This window comes from Berghia stephanieae, chromosome 6, assembly GCF_034508935.2.
Source record: "Berghia stephanieae isolate SIO BIC M18660-M18661 chromosome 6, UCSD_Bste_1.3, whole genome shotgun sequence".
Lineage (NCBI taxonomy): Eukaryota > Metazoa > Mollusca > Gastropoda > Nudibranchia > Aeolidiidae > Berghia > Berghia stephanieae.
In genome coordinates, this window is record NC_088365.1 from 51,847,651 (window position 1) to 51,867,382 (window position 19,732).

The 19,732-nt window shown below is 36.0% G+C and overlaps 1 protein-coding gene across 1 annotated transcript in view; it reads left to right on the plus strand.

Moving 5' to 3' along the window:
* LOC144975233 (dynein axonemal heavy chain 7-like) overlaps nucleotides 1-19,732 on the plus strand; it is a 95,987-nt gene that overhangs the window by 58,057 nt on the left and 18,198 nt on the right. The window contains exons 45-58 of the mRNA XM_078919127.1: nucleotides 41-222; nucleotides 943-1,135; nucleotides 1,982-2,143; nucleotides 3,035-3,235; nucleotides 3,504-3,637; nucleotides 5,143-5,305; nucleotides 7,510-7,767; nucleotides 8,734-8,865; nucleotides 10,431-10,611; nucleotides 11,145-11,365; nucleotides 11,828-12,046; nucleotides 13,023-13,168; nucleotides 14,120-14,334; nucleotides 18,343-18,535. Of these exons, the coding sequence (XP_078775253.1) occupies nucleotides 41-222; nucleotides 943-1,135; nucleotides 1,982-2,143; nucleotides 3,035-3,235; nucleotides 3,504-3,637; nucleotides 5,143-5,305; nucleotides 7,510-7,767; nucleotides 8,734-8,865; nucleotides 10,431-10,611; nucleotides 11,145-11,365; nucleotides 11,828-12,046; nucleotides 13,023-13,168; nucleotides 14,120-14,334; nucleotides 18,343-18,535 (2,600 nt within the window). The remainder of the gene's footprint in view (nucleotides 1-40; nucleotides 223-942; nucleotides 1,136-1,981; nucleotides 2,144-3,034; nucleotides 3,236-3,503; nucleotides 3,638-5,142; nucleotides 5,306-7,509; nucleotides 7,768-8,733; nucleotides 8,866-10,430; nucleotides 10,612-11,144; nucleotides 11,366-11,827; nucleotides 12,047-13,022; nucleotides 13,169-14,119; nucleotides 14,335-18,342; nucleotides 18,536-19,732) is intronic.

Consider the following 19,732-nt stretch of genomic DNA (forward strand, 5'->3'; position numbering starts at 1 on the left):
AGCTTTAATTCTCATGTTACCTCATTCTGATATGACAAAGACATTGAAAGAACATCATCTACGAAGTCTGATGTTTGGGGACTTTATGGATCTTGAACAGCCGTATGAGTTCAGAATGTATGCAGAAATAGGATCCTTGGATGATTTTAATGACGTGGTCAGTGTCTCCCTCAACGAGTACAACCAAACACACAAAACTCAAATGAACCTGGTCATCTTTAGGTAAGGCTATGGTCTTGTGGTATGGCACTCGCTTTCAGATCGGAAGGTCCTGGGTTCGAGCCTCGCTCGGCGCCTAGTTGAGTCCTTGGAGAAGGCTCTTTACTCACATTCTCTCACAGTACTCAGGTGTAAAATGAGTATCTGGCCGTTAACAGCATTGTCTCCGTCCGAAAAAATTGTAATATCGCCTAACAGGCGTCATGTCTCGTCCTACATGTTAAATGTTGCTGTTGGCCAGGGACCCCTTGTAAAGCGCTTTGAGCACATTTAGTGGATATTGCGCTTAAGGGGAGAATAAAACTTACTTAGATTTAATTGCATTACAATGTGAATAAGATTAGCATGGTTTTTTTTTTCTTAGTTTCGAGTCAATTATAATTTGACTAAGAAGCAGAAACCATCATAATTGAAGTGTCTCAACAATTTTTTGTTGTTTTGTTTTTTATTTTTAATTACATTTAAATCCCATCAGTATTACTGCTATCATCATCATAATCATCATCATCATCATCGTCATCATTCTCATTGCCCTTTCTTTTTGTTTCATCATTATCATCAATGACATAATATTAGTTGTTGCTGTAATTTTCATCATCATCATCATCATCATCATCATCATCATCATCATCATCATCATCATCGTCATCTTTATAAGCCATAAGATTTTAAAAGCTTAAAAAAACAAACAAGCACTTTTTTTACCCTTCTGGTGAACACCAGATATGTCCTGGAGCATCTGTCCAGAATATGCCGTATTCTGAGACAACCTGGAGGGAACGGTCTGTTAGTCGGCGTTGGTGGCAGTGGTCGCCAATCTCTGACTCGTCTGGCAGCTTTCATTGCTGGGCAAGTCTTGATTCAGCCGGAAATTACTAAAAATTACGGTTTGAACGAGTGGAGAGAGGACATTAAGGTTGGTACCACCTCTCTTATAATGTCCAAATTAATAGTTTGAGAGAGCCATGGTGTTCCTCAAGCTTATCAGGTTCACATAGGATACCCCCCCCCCCCCCAATCCCTTTCTGCTAAACAAAGTAACTGCTGTTTCAGCAACTACTAAACAAAAATGGTAAATTTGATTCCGGTCTGATCTCAGGGGTAAAAGTTACTCTTTTCTCTCTGCTTTTTTGTTTGGGCGGGGTGAAAGGGGGGGGGGATCATCTATTTTGGTAGTGCTGAACACCGTAAAGCTGTTAACTACCATTTTCCTAAAAACAATTCCAAATTTTAAAGATTTGTAGAATAATCCTCATTTAAAGTTTTTTTTACCTTGATTTTTTTTTTCTTGATAATTTACTTAAGAAATATGACAAATCTATGAGTCACAAAATTATTTTATTGCATATTTTCATTTCATTTCAATGCAAAGACTTTCATTTTCTAGTTTCTCATTAATTTAATGCATCGAGATTTTTACAAGAGTGACTGTAAATACCAATGTTCCTATTTGTTAAATTAAATATATAGGTTAATCAGAATTTTTAAAGGAATGGTGAAAAGAATTATATTAAAAAGTTGGTCTTTTTATTTGTACTTTAGGTTTCAGAAAAAACCCCAGATCCTCTCTCACTGCTCCTCTTCACCACCTGCTCTTGCTCCTCACCATTATCCTCCTCTTCCTCCTCCTCCTCCTCGTCATCATCATCATCATCATCATCATCATAATTGTACTCATTAACCTTCTTGTCCATTTCCTCCTCCTCCTTCCTCATCATTCTCTTACATTCTAAACCTACTCCTTGATTATATCGTATTCCAGTCTCTCTTGAAGAATGCTGGCGGGAAAGGTATGGCTACAACCTTCCTCATTACGGATGCCCAAATTAAAAACGAGATCTTTCTTGAAGACATTGACGCGCTGCTCAACTCTGGAGAAGTTCCCAATTTATTTGCCTCAGATGAAAAAGCTGAAATTATGGAGGTGATGTGATGATATGATATGCAATGAAATTATATTATCAATACCTTAGATTGTTTTTTTTTTTCCTCACTTAAAAAAACATCATTTCTTTGTCCTGATTTTTCGTGCACTGTGTGAGCAATGTTTTATACAGTCTTTGAATGTAGACTATTTTTCAGAATTTTGGTGACCGAACAAGTCTTTTCTGATATTGTCTTTTGATACTAGCTTTGCTGTACAATTATTTTTATTGTTTTGCTGTTTTTTATTTTTTTTCTTTCTTTTTTTTTTGTTTTTTGTTTTTTTCAAATACAAATTAGGTTATTCAATTTACCCATCATAAAAAGAGGAATGATGATGATGATAATGAGAATGATATTATACAAAAGGAATTTTATTCAACATGATCTTCTAAAGAAAATAAATGAACCATTATAATGCTATCTACATATTGTAAAATGGTGGAAATGCATATTTCCTCGTAGTCATCCTTTTTGTGCCAGATGACACATAAGGTCTATCCAGCTATTTGGTCTAGCGGTATGACACCTACTTTTGGACCGGAGTGTTAAGGATTCGAGGCGCATAGTTGAGTCCTTGCAGAATGCTCTGTACTCACATTCTCTCACCATACTCAGGTATAAAATTAGTTCCTTGCTGTTAACAGCATTGTCTCTATCAGAAAAAATTGTAAGATCACCTAACAGGCGTCATGCCTAGTCCTAAGTGTTGAGTGTTGATGTTGGCTAGGGACCTCTTCTCTTTTAAAGTGCTTTAAGCATGTTTAATGGATATTGCGCTACGTCAACACTCAAAATAATGCTTAAGGACCCTAAAGACATTCTACAAAATATGTATATATATTATTTTGTACTCTTTGATTTTGTATATTTTCTCTTTGTGATCCATAAGACCGTCCGTGTGCAAGCTGCTTTAGCTGCAGGAGATAAGAATGCAGAATTGAGTCCTCTTGCATTGTTTGCTTTCTTTGTGAGTCAATGCCGTGCCAAGCTTCATATCATCATTGCCTTCAGTCCCATAGGAGATGCATTCCGTACTCGCCTTCGGCAATTCCCATCTCTCATAAACTGTTGCACAATTGACTGGTTCCAGGTGAGATCATAATATAATCTGCTGATTTCTATTGCTCTGAATAAAATGAAGCTAAGATAGTGTACATTTACCCCCCCCCCCCCCCCCCACCCATTTGTTTTAGTTGTTGTATGGAGAAGGCTATCAAGCTGAAAATATTCCATGTTAAGCATTTTTGTTCGTTTTGAGGTTGCTATTTTCATTTTGTTGAATACTTGTTTTACAGTCCACAACTTCTTGCTACCTAGTATTCACTTTGAATTTTGCCAAACACTTTTTATTTCTTCAGGCATGGCCAGATGATGCATTAGCTCGTGTAGCTCACAAGTTTTTGGAAAATTCCGATATTGAATCAGAGCAGAAGGAGTCAGTTGTGTCATTGTGTAAATATTTTCATAAGGGCGTTTCTGATGTCTCAAGAAGGTATAATTCATAGATCGTAAATTAAAACCCTGTTTAACGTTTTTAAGTGGTCCCTTGGTAAAATTAGTGTCAAGGAATAGATTACTTTTTATTCTCTATTCTCTTTTCAATATTTTTTCTATGAACGTCAATTTTGAAATAACCACATTTCAAGACATCAACTGCAATGCAAGATTTATTCATGAGCAACAATTTTGTAACATTTGAAAAAAAAAAATTAAAAAAAATTGAGCTTTTATATAGCGCAATATCCACTTAATGTTCTCAAAGCGCTTTACAAGGGGTCCCTGGCCAACAGCAAGATTTAATATTTAGGACGGACATGATGTCTGTTATGCGATATTACAATTTTTTTCGGACAGAGACAATGCTGTTAACGGCCAGGTACTCATTTTACACCTGAGCACGGTGAAAAAATGAGTGTAAAGAGCCTTCTCCAAGGACTCAACTATGCACTGAGCGAGGCTTGAACCCAGGACCTTCCGATCTGAAAGTGAGTGTCATACCACTAGACCACATAGTCACACATTGATTGAGTATCGCAAAAAAAAAAAAAAAAAGAGAAAAGACGGATCCTAAATACACTCTATTTTGATGGATTTTTATCAAGCTAGACACTCTTAAGGCTGCCCTTTTTTCAGCTAAAGCAGGAAAACCGGCTTTTAAAAATTTTCTGGCTGACCCTGTTTGGAATTGATGAGTTGACTTTTAATAAAGACCATGTGGTCTTGTGAAAAAGAAAAATAGAATGAAAATAATTCCCTTTTTTTCATCACATAGGGGAAATTTGTCTCTAGGGTCTATTCCAAGAGAAGACTGGAATAAGTATTGGTTGTTTTAAGACAACAATTAAGGGAAAACTAGATGGACATTGTGTATCCTTTTCTATGATTTAACGATGACGCTATTTGATGAAGAGAACCTTTGCACGAAATATTTTATACATGCTGTAGGAGAAACATTTTCAGGCTTTAAAAAAAAAATATTAGCAAAGGGCATCCCTGCTCTCTAAGAGAGATAAGATATTTTAAAATTTGTAAAATAATTTTTAAATGACCTGATAAAATGTATGGGTAAAATTTCAAATCACACAAAATTAAGATAAGCACTTCTTAAAGAACATAATTCTATGACATACAAGTGAATGTGGTTAGCATAATAAATATTGGGTCTCCTTTAGCTTTACAATATTCTCTAACATTTATCTGTGGCCAATGTAAACCCAAAGGCACAGGTCGGTGTGATAAACGTAACACATTACCTAAAACTGGTATTATGTCAAGATTTTCGTTCATCTAATATGCCACTTGCAGTCTCACAAATAGATGCACATCATCAACAATCATCCTATTTAAAATGTAGCCAAAAAATGTTCTTGTACTATCCTTTTCAAACTCACGGACACGATGGTTTTAAATAAAAGTTTGAAATTTATGTTTTATTTAATTAATTTATTTATCTAATTAATTAATTTATTTATTTATATTTTTATTTTTGTTGACCAGATTTTTATTGGAATTAGGCAGGTACAACTATGTCACTCCTACATCCTACCTTGAACTGATTAATTCTTTCAAGACTTTGCTAAACTTGAAACAAAATGAGACTATCAAGGCCAAATCGAGATACACTGTTGGACTTGAAAAACTGGCATTTGCTGCATCACAGGTAATTTTCTTTTCTTTTTTCCTGTTCTCCTCTTTTATATTCTTTTCTTTTCTTTTTTCTTTGGGATTTTCTTTCTTTCCTTTTTTCCTTTCTGCTAATTTTTCTTCATTTCTTAAAATCTTTTCTTTCTTTCTTTTCTCTTCTCATTCCTTCCCTTCTTTCTTCTTGCTAGTATTCTTTCCTTTCTTCTTTCTTTTTATTTTTTTGTTGTCTTCCATTTTTTAGGATTAATCGTTATTACAATGCCATGCAGTGATTTTTATTGTGTGTTTGTATGTGTGTGTGTGTCGGAAGGGTGAAAGGGGAGGGGGAAGGGTGCTATTGATATATGAATTTTAAACAGCATCACATATTTCCTTAATTCATCCCATGTGTGCGGACATTTTCTTAAGGATTTATGGGAAAGAAAGGCTGACTCAGCCCTTGGCAATACAACACTCCATTATGCATACTAGCAATTATTAAACTTCTTGGTAGGGGAAGAAAGAAAAAAATAGGATGCAGAGAAGGGGACACAAGTTTAGATTTTCCGGACACTTGTGCAATGTCTTATCCATTGAGCCATCTTGCCTCTTACCCCTTATACCAAAAGTTGTTAAAAAAAACAAACTTGAGCTCTTATATAGCATAATATCCACTAAACGTACTCAAAGTGCTTGACAAAGGGTCCCAGGTAGAACAAGACATAACGCCTGTTAGGCAATATTACATTTTTTTTCAGACAGAGAAAAGACTGTTAACGGCCACTTACTCATATTACATATTAGAGAATGTGAGTAAAGAGCTTTTTCCAAGGACTCAACTATACCCAAAGCCTTCCGATCTGAAAGACCATATAGCCGCACAAAAATGAAAGCAAAGTGTTACTTTCATTACTTGCTTGTATTTTTTTTAATATCAAGATTTCCTTGTGTTTTTGTTATTGTTTTTTCCTATTCTTTCCCTCATTGTTAAAGTATTTCGCATAAACAATGATATCTAATCCACTCTTTCATTATCATGTGAAATGTTTACCATTATCTCTCTAGAAATGTTACTACTATTACCCAATCAAATTACACCCATATTTTAAAAAAAAATCATAATCAAAACTATGTCATTAATAGATATGGAACCCTTTCTAATGCATTTAAGGCAATAATTTAATTTTGAAATTAGCCTGTATATATAACGAAGAAGGCGGAAATTTCCTTATATTTTAGAGGTTAATTATTTGACTCCATGAATTTAAATTAATTTTTCTTTTCTTTTTTTAAAATTTTGTTTCATTGTGTTTTATTGTGCCTATCTATACGTTTATCAGATAGTGAAACGATTGTCATAGGCTCAGAAGACATTTATTATTTTGTGCAACTTTTCTGGACAAGCTAATCTCCAGCTCCCTCAGTTGGTAGAGCACTCATTTCATACGCAAAGGGACCGAGATCGATCCCGGGTGCAGTCAAGATATTTTTCTGACCTCTCCTGGCTACCCAGCAGCAGTGATTGGGTAGTTGGATCCGTTAGATCTGCTGGAAAGTAATTTGCGATAGACTAACATCCTAAACTATTGCTATTGTCCATTTAATGCTTTAGAAACTGGGATAATCTCCTGCTCCATGGGCCCAATGAGTCAGAAGGACTACTTTTTTTTTTAATCTTGAGATTCCCCCTGTTATATTCTTTGACTTTTACTCTTCAATAAGTTCTGAGATTACTTTAGCTGATGATGGCACTTTTGACAGTTTTGAATGATTTTTTTCTTACAAAGCCAAATTGTATTTTAGTCATGTGTTACACACTGCCTCATATTGGGTGTTATGTTTAGGTGACTAAGATGCTGAAAATTGAATATATCCACTTCACCATGAGGCTTGAATTTTGTTTATATAATTTATTGGGAAGAATGATTGTAATGTCTTTAAGTGCAAAAATATATCATTTTTAAATTATTGCGATCATTTGAACTTTAAATATGATTTTCCTTTTTGGATGAATAAATTACATTATTATATTATTATTATTATTATTATTATTATTATTATTATTATTATTATTATTATTATTATTATTATTATTATTATTATTATTATTATTATTATTATTATTATTATTATTATTTTCAGCCATTGGTTTACCCCAACATAATACCAGACAGACAATGGCTCATAATATATTAATACTAAAGTATCTAATTAATTGAATATTTTTCGTCTTGGATTTAGGTGGCAACGATGCAAACAGAATTGGAAGAACTTCAGCCACAGCTCGTGGAATCAGCCATAGAAACGGATAGAATGATTGTCCAGATTGAGAAAGAGTCGGTCAGCGTGGCTGAAACAACTCTCCGCGTGAAAGCAGACGAGGCAGTGGCTAACGAGTCTGCTGCAGTGGCTCAGGCTTTAAAAGATGAATGCGAGGCCGATCTGGCAGAGGCACTGCCTGCGTTAGAAGCTGCTCTGGCTGCTCTTGATACACTAAAGGTTGATTCGCTGAACATTTGCATTTCAATATCCTGTCCAGTTTCACTTTCTTCCACTTCTTTTTTCCCTATTCTATACTGGGGGGGGGGGGGGGCGAAGTGGCCAAGTGGTTAAGGCATTGCACTATGACCTGGGGTCGAGCCCCGCTTCAGGCACTTTCGTTTTTTCTTTGAGCAAGATTATTAACCCCCAATTTGCTCACTTGGACAACATGGGTGATTCCTATTGACATCTGACATCTTGTTTGATGAGTTATCTATATTCCTTCGTGGGATGCCTAGGCGACGATATCTTATGATGTCATGGCACAAAAGGCATAATTTAAAAAAAAAAAAAAAAAATTATTCTATACTATGCTGCTGCCCCGTTATCATTTCTTCATAAAACAATTATTGATTTCTAGATTTATAAATTCATTAACATCATTTATTACGTGATATAAGTGACCTCTAGGATTTCAGATTGAAAAAACGTGTAATATTCAAGTGTCAGACAATTTTTTGACGAGCATTTTATTTTTAGATTGTCTTTCTGTCCTTAGATAAACCATACTATTGTCTAAAAGCTTGATTTAATTTTTGGACAAGTAAAATAAACAAAAATGACTATAACAGCTTCAAAAAAGAACAAAATACCATACACAGAATGTTTTGGGTTCAAAATCCTTCTTCAGTCAACAACAAAAAACAATAATATAAAAATAAAAACATAACTACATTACTTAAAAACCAGATAGTTTAATGTGTTTTTTTGTTATTGGCTGAAGAAGGGTTTTGAGCCCGAAATGTTCAGTGTTTGGTATTTTGTTCTTTGCCAAAGCTGTTGTATTCATTAATTTTTTTACAGTCCACAGCTTCTAGAAGCGTAATATCACCTTGACTAAATTTGTGGGCTTTCATATCTTTTATTCCGTTCCTTAAGACTTTAAATTGCAATTATTTTTTTTGTTTTGTTTAAATTGTCCAGCCGGCAGACATTACTATTGTAAAATCCATGAAAAGCCCACCATCCGGTGTGAAGTTGGTGATGTCAGCTGTTTGCGTCATGCGTGGAATCCCACCTCAGAGGATAGCCGACCCTAACGATCCCAGCAAGAAGGTGTGTCAACCATGTGATGATTATTGCAAATTATGTTGCAGAAAAAAACTGTAGCGAAAGAACTTATTGCCTTTGTTCTTTTTCTTTTTTCTCTCTCTCTCTATCTGTCTCTCTCTCTCTCTCTCTCTCTCTCTCTCTCTCTCTCTCTCTCTCTCTCTCTCTCTCTCTCTCTCTCTCTCTCTCAGTTTTAACATTTTTATCACATTCAATATTTTATGGGGTCAATTAGTTGAGAAATCAACATATAAGGTAAATGAATCAGATTCAAACTCTAACCCCCTCTTTCCACCTTGTTGTGATTGAATAACTGGATCTGTTGTGAGATCTGACAGAGAGTGATAAACTTGAGCTTTTATATAACGCAATATCCAGTAATTGTACTCAAAGCACTTAACAAAGGGTCCCTGACCAACAGCAACACGTAACATGTAGAACGAGACATGCCGCATGTTAGGCGATATTACAATTTTTTCCAACAGAGACAAAGCTGTTAATGGCCAGGTACTCATTTTACACCTGAGAGAATGTGAGTAAAGAACCTTTTCCAAGGACTCAACTATGTGCCTTGCGAGGATTGAACCCAGGACCTTCCAAACCGGAAGCGAGTGTCATACCACAAGACCACATAGAATGATGGGGGAAAATTTTCTTCGGCAGGAAAAAGTTGCTTCCTAGGCCGATGGATTGTCGATCGGTCCACAGCCTTATAATCACTTTTATCCTCCTATATCAGTTACCCTTTTTTCTTGAATGGTTTTACTTGAGGCCAACCAGCTGTCTTCTGTTGAGAGGGAAAAATTCATATAGATTATCTTTCTTTCTTTTTTATTTTTTTTCATGTAAATCATTTTTGTATAATATATTGTTATCCATTTGTAACACATATTTTGTAAGTCCACCCCTTTTAGCAAGGGTTCTGTAGTTGCGACGGTTGGACTTTTAATTGGCCTAAGACAATATACATTGTGTATTAGTCCTGGAGCTACTTCTGTGCTCTTATAGTTCTCCTATAGTCTGTAAGAACTAAATAAGAATATTGCGAATTTGTTTATTCATTTGTCTATTTAGTTATTTGTAAAACCTTGTAATTTACATTCATTTTACCCTGGTAGATTTATTACTATCAAATGTTCTCACAAATATGTACTTAATCTAAAATCTATTTCCAAAATTTACCCTTGTTTCCTTTATTAAAAAAAATAAATTCTGAAGATCATATACATTTAATTTTACTACTGATCATTTTTTTCTTATAATTCATGCTTTGTGATATAGTTGCAAATATTTATTGGATTTTTATTTTGTACCACATAAAGAAATTCCGAAAGGATTAAAATAAAGTACGATTATTATTATTATTATTACTATTATTATTATTATTATTATTATTATTATTATTATTATTATTATTATTATTATTATTATTATTATTATTTTTTATTATTATTATTATTATTATTTATTATTTGTATTAGTATTATTGTTGTTGTTATTATTTTATCCAAGTCTCCTTGTCTCATTTTTCTTTAATTTTTTTCGTTTGATTAAACCATATTTATTAATAGATAATGGACTACTGGGGCCCCAGCAAAAATCTGCTCAATGATTTGAAGTTCCTATCCTACCTGAAAGAATATGACAAAGACAATATTCCAGAGTCTGTCATGTCAACCATCCGTAAAACCTACTTAACTAATCCTGAATTTGACCCGAAGTTTGTGGCAAAAGCTTCGTCAGCAGCCGAAGGTTTGATGATATTGATTATATTTGTTAATGTTGAAATTTTATTGCATTTATTATCATCATTCCTATTATAGTCTTCATTGGCGTCATCATCATCATCATCATCATCATCATCATCATCATCATCATCATCATCATCATCATCATCATCATCATCACAAACCATATCATCATAATCATTATTCCACCATCACAATTTGTGTCATTGTGCGGCTATGTGGTCTTGTGGTATGACACTTGCTTTCTGATCAAAAGGTCCTGGGTTTGAGCCTCACTCTGCGCATAGTTGAGTCCTTGGAAAAGGCTCTTTACTCACATTCTCTCACTGTACTCATGTGTAAAATGAGTACATGGCTGTTAACAGGGTTGTCTCTGTCCGAAAAAATGGTAATATCACCTTACAGGTGTCATGTCTTGTCCTAAATGTTAAATGTTGCTGTTGGACAGGAACCCCTTGTAAAGCACTTTGAGCATGTTTAGTGGATATTGCGCTATATAAAAGCTCATTTTTTGGGGGGTTTAATTTCTGTCTCAAGGACTGTGTAAATGGATCCTTGCAATGGAGATTTATGACAGAGTGGCCAAGGTTGTGGCCCCTAAAAAGGCCAAATTGAAACAAGCACAAACAGACTTGAATATAATGATGACAACTCTTAATAAAAAAAGAGCTGAACTCGCTGCTGTAGAGAAAAAACTAGCGGACTTGCAACAAGGATTCCAGGAAACTAAGATGAAAAAGGAACAACTCGAGCATTCAGTGAGTTAAAAGAGAAAATATTTATGAACATTTGGCTTCTATATTTCATTGTCTATATATGATTTACCAATGCTTTTCATACTTTTTTTTTCAAAGAAAGCATAATATTTGCTCCAAAATATAAGCCTGTCTCCTTAGAAATCTTTACTATTGCTGTATGCCTCCAAGAAATTTTGAATGCACATCTGTTTAAAATTGTTGTTTACAGTCTAGATAATTGTATAGATTCTTTAAGGCCAGGGAAATTATCCTTTGTTGTTTCAATAGAGAAATTAAGTGCTCTAAGCTCAAAAGTTTCTTCAATGCCCATTTCACATACAGTTCCTTGTTTTATGCATTTAGTAGTATTAACCAGTAAAACACAAACAGAAAAATGATTGAATGAATAAATAAAAATATTATTTAAGTTTTTGGAATAAAAAGTGATCAAATTTGATGTATTCTGTTTGTATTCTTATCAAGGTGGATCTATGTGGCAAGAAGCTTGAAAGAGCAAAGAAACTGATTGGTGGATTAGGGGGAGAGAAGTCAAGATGGACAGAGGCAGCAGAATCCCTGCAGAAAGTCTATGATCATTTAGTTGGTGACATTGTGATATCTGCTGCCGTCATAGCTTACCTGGGACCTTTCACCGTCTCGTTTAGAGATGATATTGTCAAGAATTGGACCGCCCAGTGTCTTGTGAGAAATTATCCACTACTTATTTACTTCTTTAACCGGCTATGTGGTCTTGTGATATGACACTCGCTTTTGGATCGGAAGGTCCTGGGTTCAAACCTCACTTGGCGCATGGTTGATTCCTTGGACTCAGGTGTAAAATGAGTACCTGGCTGTTAACAAGGTTGTGATAGAAAAAAAATGTAATATCGCCTAATAGACGTTATGTCCCATCCTACATGTTAAGTGTTGCTGTTTGCCAGGGGCCCTTATAAATCGCTTTGAGCACGTTTAGTGGATATTGCGCTATATAAAAGTTCAATTTTTAAAAATGGATATTGCGCTATATAAAAGCTCAAGTTTAACCTGAATGAATGAAAATTGGCCAAATCTGTTTGATTGCCCATTCATGTGAACACAAGAGAGATAACCAAAATAATAATAGTTTATGCTAAACATTTCTTAACATTAAAAAAACTAAAAAAACATTCAAACAATTTGAAAATATGATGAAGTTTAAGATGGAGGTTTATGTGACTTTATAAAAGGCAAATTAAAACATATTGATTTTGTAAGTCATAACTTCCCTCTTAAATCTTAAATTGTAATTTCTTTTCAACTTTTAAGACGAATTTTAAAAGTGTTTAATTTACTTGTTTCAATATAATGAAATGAATTTTAATTTATTAATGCGTAAAAACAATTTTTAAAAAATTTAAATCTCTCTATTCATTCCTAAAGGGTAATTTTTGTTTGGGATCCTGCCAATAAATAGAAAAACCCAGGCATCAGCCATGGTGGAATGCCTGAAAATAAGCAAGTGCGAGGTCACACAAGTGCAGCAGGCATTCACACTGTGTACATAGCAAAAACCATACCACAGCACCATCCTCTTCCCCCCCCCCCCCCACTCTCCCCTTTTTAAAAAAAAATTAAAAATGAATAATTAAAATTTAAGAATTAAATGAATTACATAACCATTATATCCTTTAATCCCCAGACCATGAAAATACCTCGATCCTCCGATTATTCCCTGACTCAAACTCTTGGAGAACCTGTCACAATTCAAGCCTGGAACATTGCAGGCCTCCCCAAGGACTCTTTCTCCATCGATAACGGCATTATTGTGGCAAAGTCTCGAAGATGGTAAGGAAAATAATTGGAACACATTTACGATGAATATGTTTTGGTGTTTGCTTTATAGTGGCTGTTATGTTTTGTTTTTTGGGCGGAGGGGGGGGGGGGGGTGATATTTGAGTTTCCGTGTGATTGAACATTATTTATTTCACACTTTTTTAATGTTCATGAGGATTTCAATCTTCATATGATGTTTTGTTTGCTGCACAAAGCACAGAAAGAATTACTGATGGTTACTTTGACACTTTTGAACTAAAATTATAAAAATAAATATAAGTTGAAGCATCTGGCTTAGATTTTTCATTTACAGGATGCAAAGAGAGGGACTAGGTATAAACATGAGGGTGAGATGCATTGGTGGATACAGCATTTTTTAAACATTCTGAAGATGTGGATTTGAGCCAGATTTTGGCATCTTGGTTTTTTTTTGTTTTTTTTTTCTCCTTATACCGCTCCTGTTCACTGTAATGCATTGCACTGCAGATGGTACCTTGATTATTCCAATCTTTTGTGCGGCTATGTGGTCTAGTGGCATGACAATCGCTTTCGGATTGGAAGGTCCTGGGTTCAAGCCTCGCTCAGCAGATAGTTGAGTCCTTGGAAAAGGCTCTTTACTCACATTCTCTCACTGTACTCAGGTGTAGAATGAGTACCTGGCCGTTAACAGCGTTGTCTCTGTCCGGAAAAAAATTGTAATATCGCCTAACATACGTCACTACGTGTAAAGTGTTGCTGTTGGCTAGGGACCCTTTGTAAAGCGTTTTGAGCATGTTTCGTGGATATCGCACAAGATAAAAGCTCAATTTTTAAAAAATTTGTTGTAAGAATAGAGTCTAATTAAAAGCTTCTTATGCCATGATTTAATGGAATTTTTAAAAATCTTGTGGTTTGAAGAAAAAGCCTTTAAAGCAATCAAAATGACTCGATAAATATCTCCTTGTGTATCTTTTAAAATTTAAGGCCTTTACTTATAGACCCTGATGGCCAAGCCAATCGTTGGATAAAGAACATGGAGAAAGACAAGTCCTTGTCCGTCATCAAACTATCTGACCACGATTTTATGAGGACCCTGGAAAACTGCATCTCTTTTGGACACCCTCTCCTCCTGGAAAATGTGGGGGAAGAATTGGATCCTTCTCTTGAACCTCTGCTATTAAAATCTGTTTTCAAACAATGTGAGTTATGAATTGATTGAGCTGTTATGTAGCGCAATATCCACTAAACATGCTCAAAGCGCTTTACAAGGGGTTCCTGACCAACAGCAACACGTAACATGTAGAACGAGACATGACGCCTGTTAGGTGACATTACAATTATTTCCGACATAAAAGCTGTTTACAGCCAGGTACTTATTTTACACCCGAGTACGGTGAGAGAATGTGAGTAAAGAGCCTTTTCCAAGGACTCAACTAGGCTGGAACCCACGACCTTCCAATCCAAAAGCGAGTGTTATACCACAAGACCATATAGCTGCAGTTGTAACATTAAGTGTAACTTACAAGGTATAAAACAAACCATGGAGTATGGATATAAGTATTATTGTATTTTTTTAATGAAAGATACTAGTTGGAAGTGTTTGTTCATAAAAAAAAAATGTGTGTGAATTTTTAGATTTATCCTTACGATTAAAACCACTGTTTTTGTGTGAGTTGTTTTCTTGTTCTTTTGGGGTTTTTTTTTGTCCTGGTCATCCATTTAGGTAATGATTATAAGTTGTTATTATCACATATAGAGGATCCTGATAGCTCAGTTGGTAGAGCACTCGCTTCACATGCAAAAGGATTGAGATTAATCCTGTGTGCTCCTCTCCCCCTAATCTATCCAGCAGTGATTGGGTGGCTGGGTCTGTTGGATCTAGCTGAAAGTAATTTAAGACAGACTAGCATCCTATCCAAAGGTAGCAAGCAATTGCTTTTGTCTGTTTCACTCTATAAAAGCATAATGGCTCTGAAGGACTACTTACTAATGTCACATATATTAGTTTTGATTTCGTTTTGTCAGTCGAAATTGGGGTCTTTTGACTGAACCATATGCTGACAGTAGATTTTAAAATGCACAAAGACTAAAACCAATTTTTAAAAAAACTGTCCTTATCTTTGACATCAATTTCTTACTCTCCAAAATGTTTACCCTTTCAAGCATTATGATATGGCATTTTTCCACATTATTTCTATTAGTGAAGAGAGTAGTTTGGAGGCTGGAATGGAATTTTCAATGATGTCCTTTTTCCGACTATAGCCGGAAAACCGACTTTTTAAGATCTTTTGATTGACCTTATTTTGTATTGGTGAGTTGATTTTTAAAAAGATGAAAGCATTGGTTGTTTAATGGCAACAGTTAAAGGGAAGCTAGATGGAAATGAATCCTTTTCTATGATTCAAGAATGATGTCATTTGCTGAATTAAGCTTTGCAAAAAATGTTTTCATATCTGCTCTTTCTGAGAAACATTTTCAGGCTTTTTATTTTTATTTTAGTAAGGGGCATCCCTGAATTTTTTAACCAGTCACTTAAAGATCTGGTCCATATAGCTGGAGTTTATCATAGTTTCTGAGCCTTGGAAAAGGTTCTTTACTCACATTCTCTCACTGTACTCAGGTGTAAAATGAGTACCTGGCCGTTGAATTTTTAATTCACAAAAGTGAGTGGAGCAGGCACTTATGTTGGTAACAACAAGATATGAAGTGAGTAGAAAAGTGCCAGAAGACAATAGAGAATAAAAAATTTTTCGCGGCGGTGGTGGGGTTTGAACCTGCGACCTTATTGGTACGACAACTCCGCCTGGCAGGTGAGAGCGTGGCTCTACCGTGTGAGCTATCCACGAACACAAAAATATTCGTTTCAAACCCAAGTCATTTCTAGATCTCTCTCTCACCCACTTCTTGAGACCGCCGATTCGTTCGCACACCACCATCGCGAAGTAATTTTGACCAGCAGTTAAGCTTAATAGCCAATATTCTCAACACAAACATATAACATAGAAACGATTGAGACATTGAGTATGCTCCGGTGTATGGGGTGAATTTTTAATTCACAAAAGTGAGTGGAGCAGGCACTTATGTTGGTAACAACAAGATATGAAGTGAGTAGAAAAGTGCCAGAAGACAATAGAGAATAAAAAAATTTTTCGCGGCGGTGGTGGGGTTTGAACCTGCGACCTTATTGGTACGACAACTCCGCCTGGCAGGTGAGAGCGTGGCTCTACCGTGTGAGCTATCCACGAACACAAAAATATTCGTTTCAAACCCAAGTCATTTCTAGATCCCTCTCTCACCCACTTCTTGAGACCGCCGATTCGTTCGCACACCACCAGCGCGAAGTAATTTTGACCAGCAGTTAAGCTTAATAGCCAATATTCTCAACACAAACATATAACATAGAAACGATTGAGACATTGAGTATGCTCCGGTGTATGGGGTGAATTTTTAATTCACAAAAGTGAGTGGAGCAGGCACTTATGTTGGAAACAACAAGATATGAAGTGAGTAGAAAAGTGCCAGAAGACAATAGAGAATAAAAATTTTTTTGCGGCGGTGGTGGGGTTTGAACCTGCGACCTTATTGGTACGACAACTCCGCCTGGCAGGTGAGAGCGTGGCTCTACCGTGTGAGCTATTCACGAACACAAAAATATTCGTTTCAAACCCAAGTCATTTCTAGATCCCTCTCTCACCCACTTCTTGAGACCGCCGATTCGTTCGCACACCACCATCGCGAAGTAATTTTGACCAGCAGTTAAGCTTAATAGCCAATATTCTCAACACAAACATATAACATAGAAACGATTGAGACATTGAGTATGCTCCGGTGTATGGGGTGAATTTTTAATTCACAAAAGTGAGTGGAGCAGGCACTTATGTTGGTAACAACAAGATATGAAGTGAGTAGAAAAGTGCCAGAAGACAATAGAGAATAAAAATTTTTTCACGGCGGTGGTGGGGTTTGAACCTGCGACCTTATTGGTACGACAACTCCGCCTGGCAGGTGAGAGCATGGCTCTACCGTGTGAGCTATCCACGAACACAAAAATATTCGTTTCAAACCCAAGTCATTTCTAGATCCCTCTCTCACCCACTTCTTGAGACCGCCGATTCGTTCGCACACCACCAGCGCGAAGTAATTTTGACCAGCAGTTAAGCTTAATAGCCAATATTCTCAACACAAACATATAACATAGAAACGATTGAGACATTGAGTATGCTCCGGTGTATGGGGTGAATTTTTAATTCACAAAAGTGAGTGGAGCAGGCACTTATGTTGGAAACAACAAGATATGAAGTGAGTAGAAAAGTGCCAGAAGACAATAGAGAATAAAAAATTTTTCGCGGCGGTGGTGGGGTTTGAACCTGCGACCTTATTGGTACGACAACTCCGCCTGGCAGGTGAGAGCGTGGCTCTACCGTGTGAGCTATCCACGAACACAAAAATATTCGTTTCAAACCCAAGTCATTTCTAGATCCCTCTCTCACCCACTTCTTGAGACCGCCGATTCGTTCGCACACCACCATCGCGAAGTAATTTTGACCAGCAGTTAAGCTTAATAGCCAATATTCTCAACACAAACATATAACATAGAAACGATTGAGACATTGAGTATGCTCCGGTGTATGGGGTGAATTTTTAATTCACAAAAGTGAGTGGAGCAGGCACTTATGTTGGTAACAACAAGATATGAAGTGAGTAGAAAAGTGCCAGAAGACAATAGAGAATAACTCCAGGCGGAGTTGTCGTACCAATAAGGTCGCAGGTTCAAACCCCACCACCGCCGCGAAAAATTTTTTATTCTCTATTGTCTTCTGGCACTTTTCTACTCACTTCATACCTGGCCGTTAACAGCGTTGTCTCTGTCTGAAAAAATTGTATTATCGCCTAATAGGCGTCATGTCCCGTCCTACATTTTAAGTGTTGCTGTTGGCCAGAGACTCCTTATAAAGCGTTTTGAACATGTTAAGTGGACATTGTGCTATATAGATGCCCTAGTTTTTGGGTTTTTTTAAAAAGTCCGAACTTGTATGATCACTTGCAAACTATTTTCTATCAGATCTAGATTTGACCCAATTACCCTATTATTTTTGCTCATACGGTAAGTTCAATACCAACCGAGCCATCATAACTCACTAATTATGTTATAAGTGTCAATAATATATTTTGATTTCAGGCTTTTTGTTTCTTTTCTTCTCCCCCAGCCGGTGTATTAATGATAATGATGGGAGATCAAGCTTTAGAATACAGCACAGACTTCCGTTTCTACATCACAACCAAGTTAAGAAACCCCCACTACTTGCCCGAAATATCCACTAAGGTTTCACTTCTCAATTTTATGATTACCCCTGAGGGACTTGAGGACCAACTTCTTGGGATTGTTGTAGCCAAAGAAAGGTGAGAATATTTTAATCTTAGCCTATCTCTTACCTATATCAAATCCTCAATGATATCGATTAGGTTAAAACTCAATGACTCCAATACTGAAGTTTAATATTAATATTAGGAACAAATCATCAAAGACACAGAATTAATGTAACATCTATAGACAATGGAGATGCTCGCATATTTTTCAGCAACACTGGCTCCATCTGTAATTTAGGGGTTTATTTGGATTCTGATATTTCCATGAAAACACACGCCATGAATTCCTCAAACTAATTTCATCTAAACAATGAAAAAAAAAAAATTTAAACAGTTTTTTTTTTATACGTGCTCAGTGATTTTGACCAATGATGATTTACTGTGACATTGACAGTGTATCTACAGCGACAACGGAAAATTGCAGGTGTGTATATACAGCATGATAAACAGTTAATCACACTCAGCCACTCTTACACTCCATCATCATTTTGCATAGCCAACACCTCTCTGCTTATTCTCATCACTTAGCAGTTGGTTCCAATTTCAATGCCATATGCTATGATTTGCTGTTGGTTGCCTACGACTGTAAATAAATGCTATGATACTGCGATCCCCACCCCCACCACAATCCTTTGTAACATGACATGTATTAAGTTATCTTCCTCAACATATCAATAGAGTAAATGAATATCAAAGTTCCCTCTATTCATCTCCAAGAGGAAATTTGTCTTAAGGTCTATTCCAAGGGAAGAGTGGAATAATTCGGCTGTCAGCTTCAAAGTGGGATAAGGAGAGGTGATTTACTTAAGGCCACAAAGCGTAGTGGATAGTCAAATTCTGTAGCTTTTTGGGTTTTAAACAACGACAACACCACTAAGCCATGCTGCCCCTCCCCCTCCATATCAAGACATTATGGCAAGACACGGTTTCCTTGAACTACAGTTTCCTCGAACTTTTCCCGTGCCTCAAAGAGTTCAAGGAAACTTTGCTGGAGCATACATATTTTACATACTATCTGTCAGTATATTTAAAAACAAGTGGATATATAAATATTACTTTACTGCAAGTGAGCTACGCTGAGGTAGCTTGCTCAAAGCCCTATAGTGGGGCAGACTGGAGTCAAACCTGTTACCTCCAGGATACAAAGCAAAATATTTGATGTAACCTAACAATAATTGCCTATTTGGACAATAAAGATTATTATTATTATTATTATTATTATTATTATTA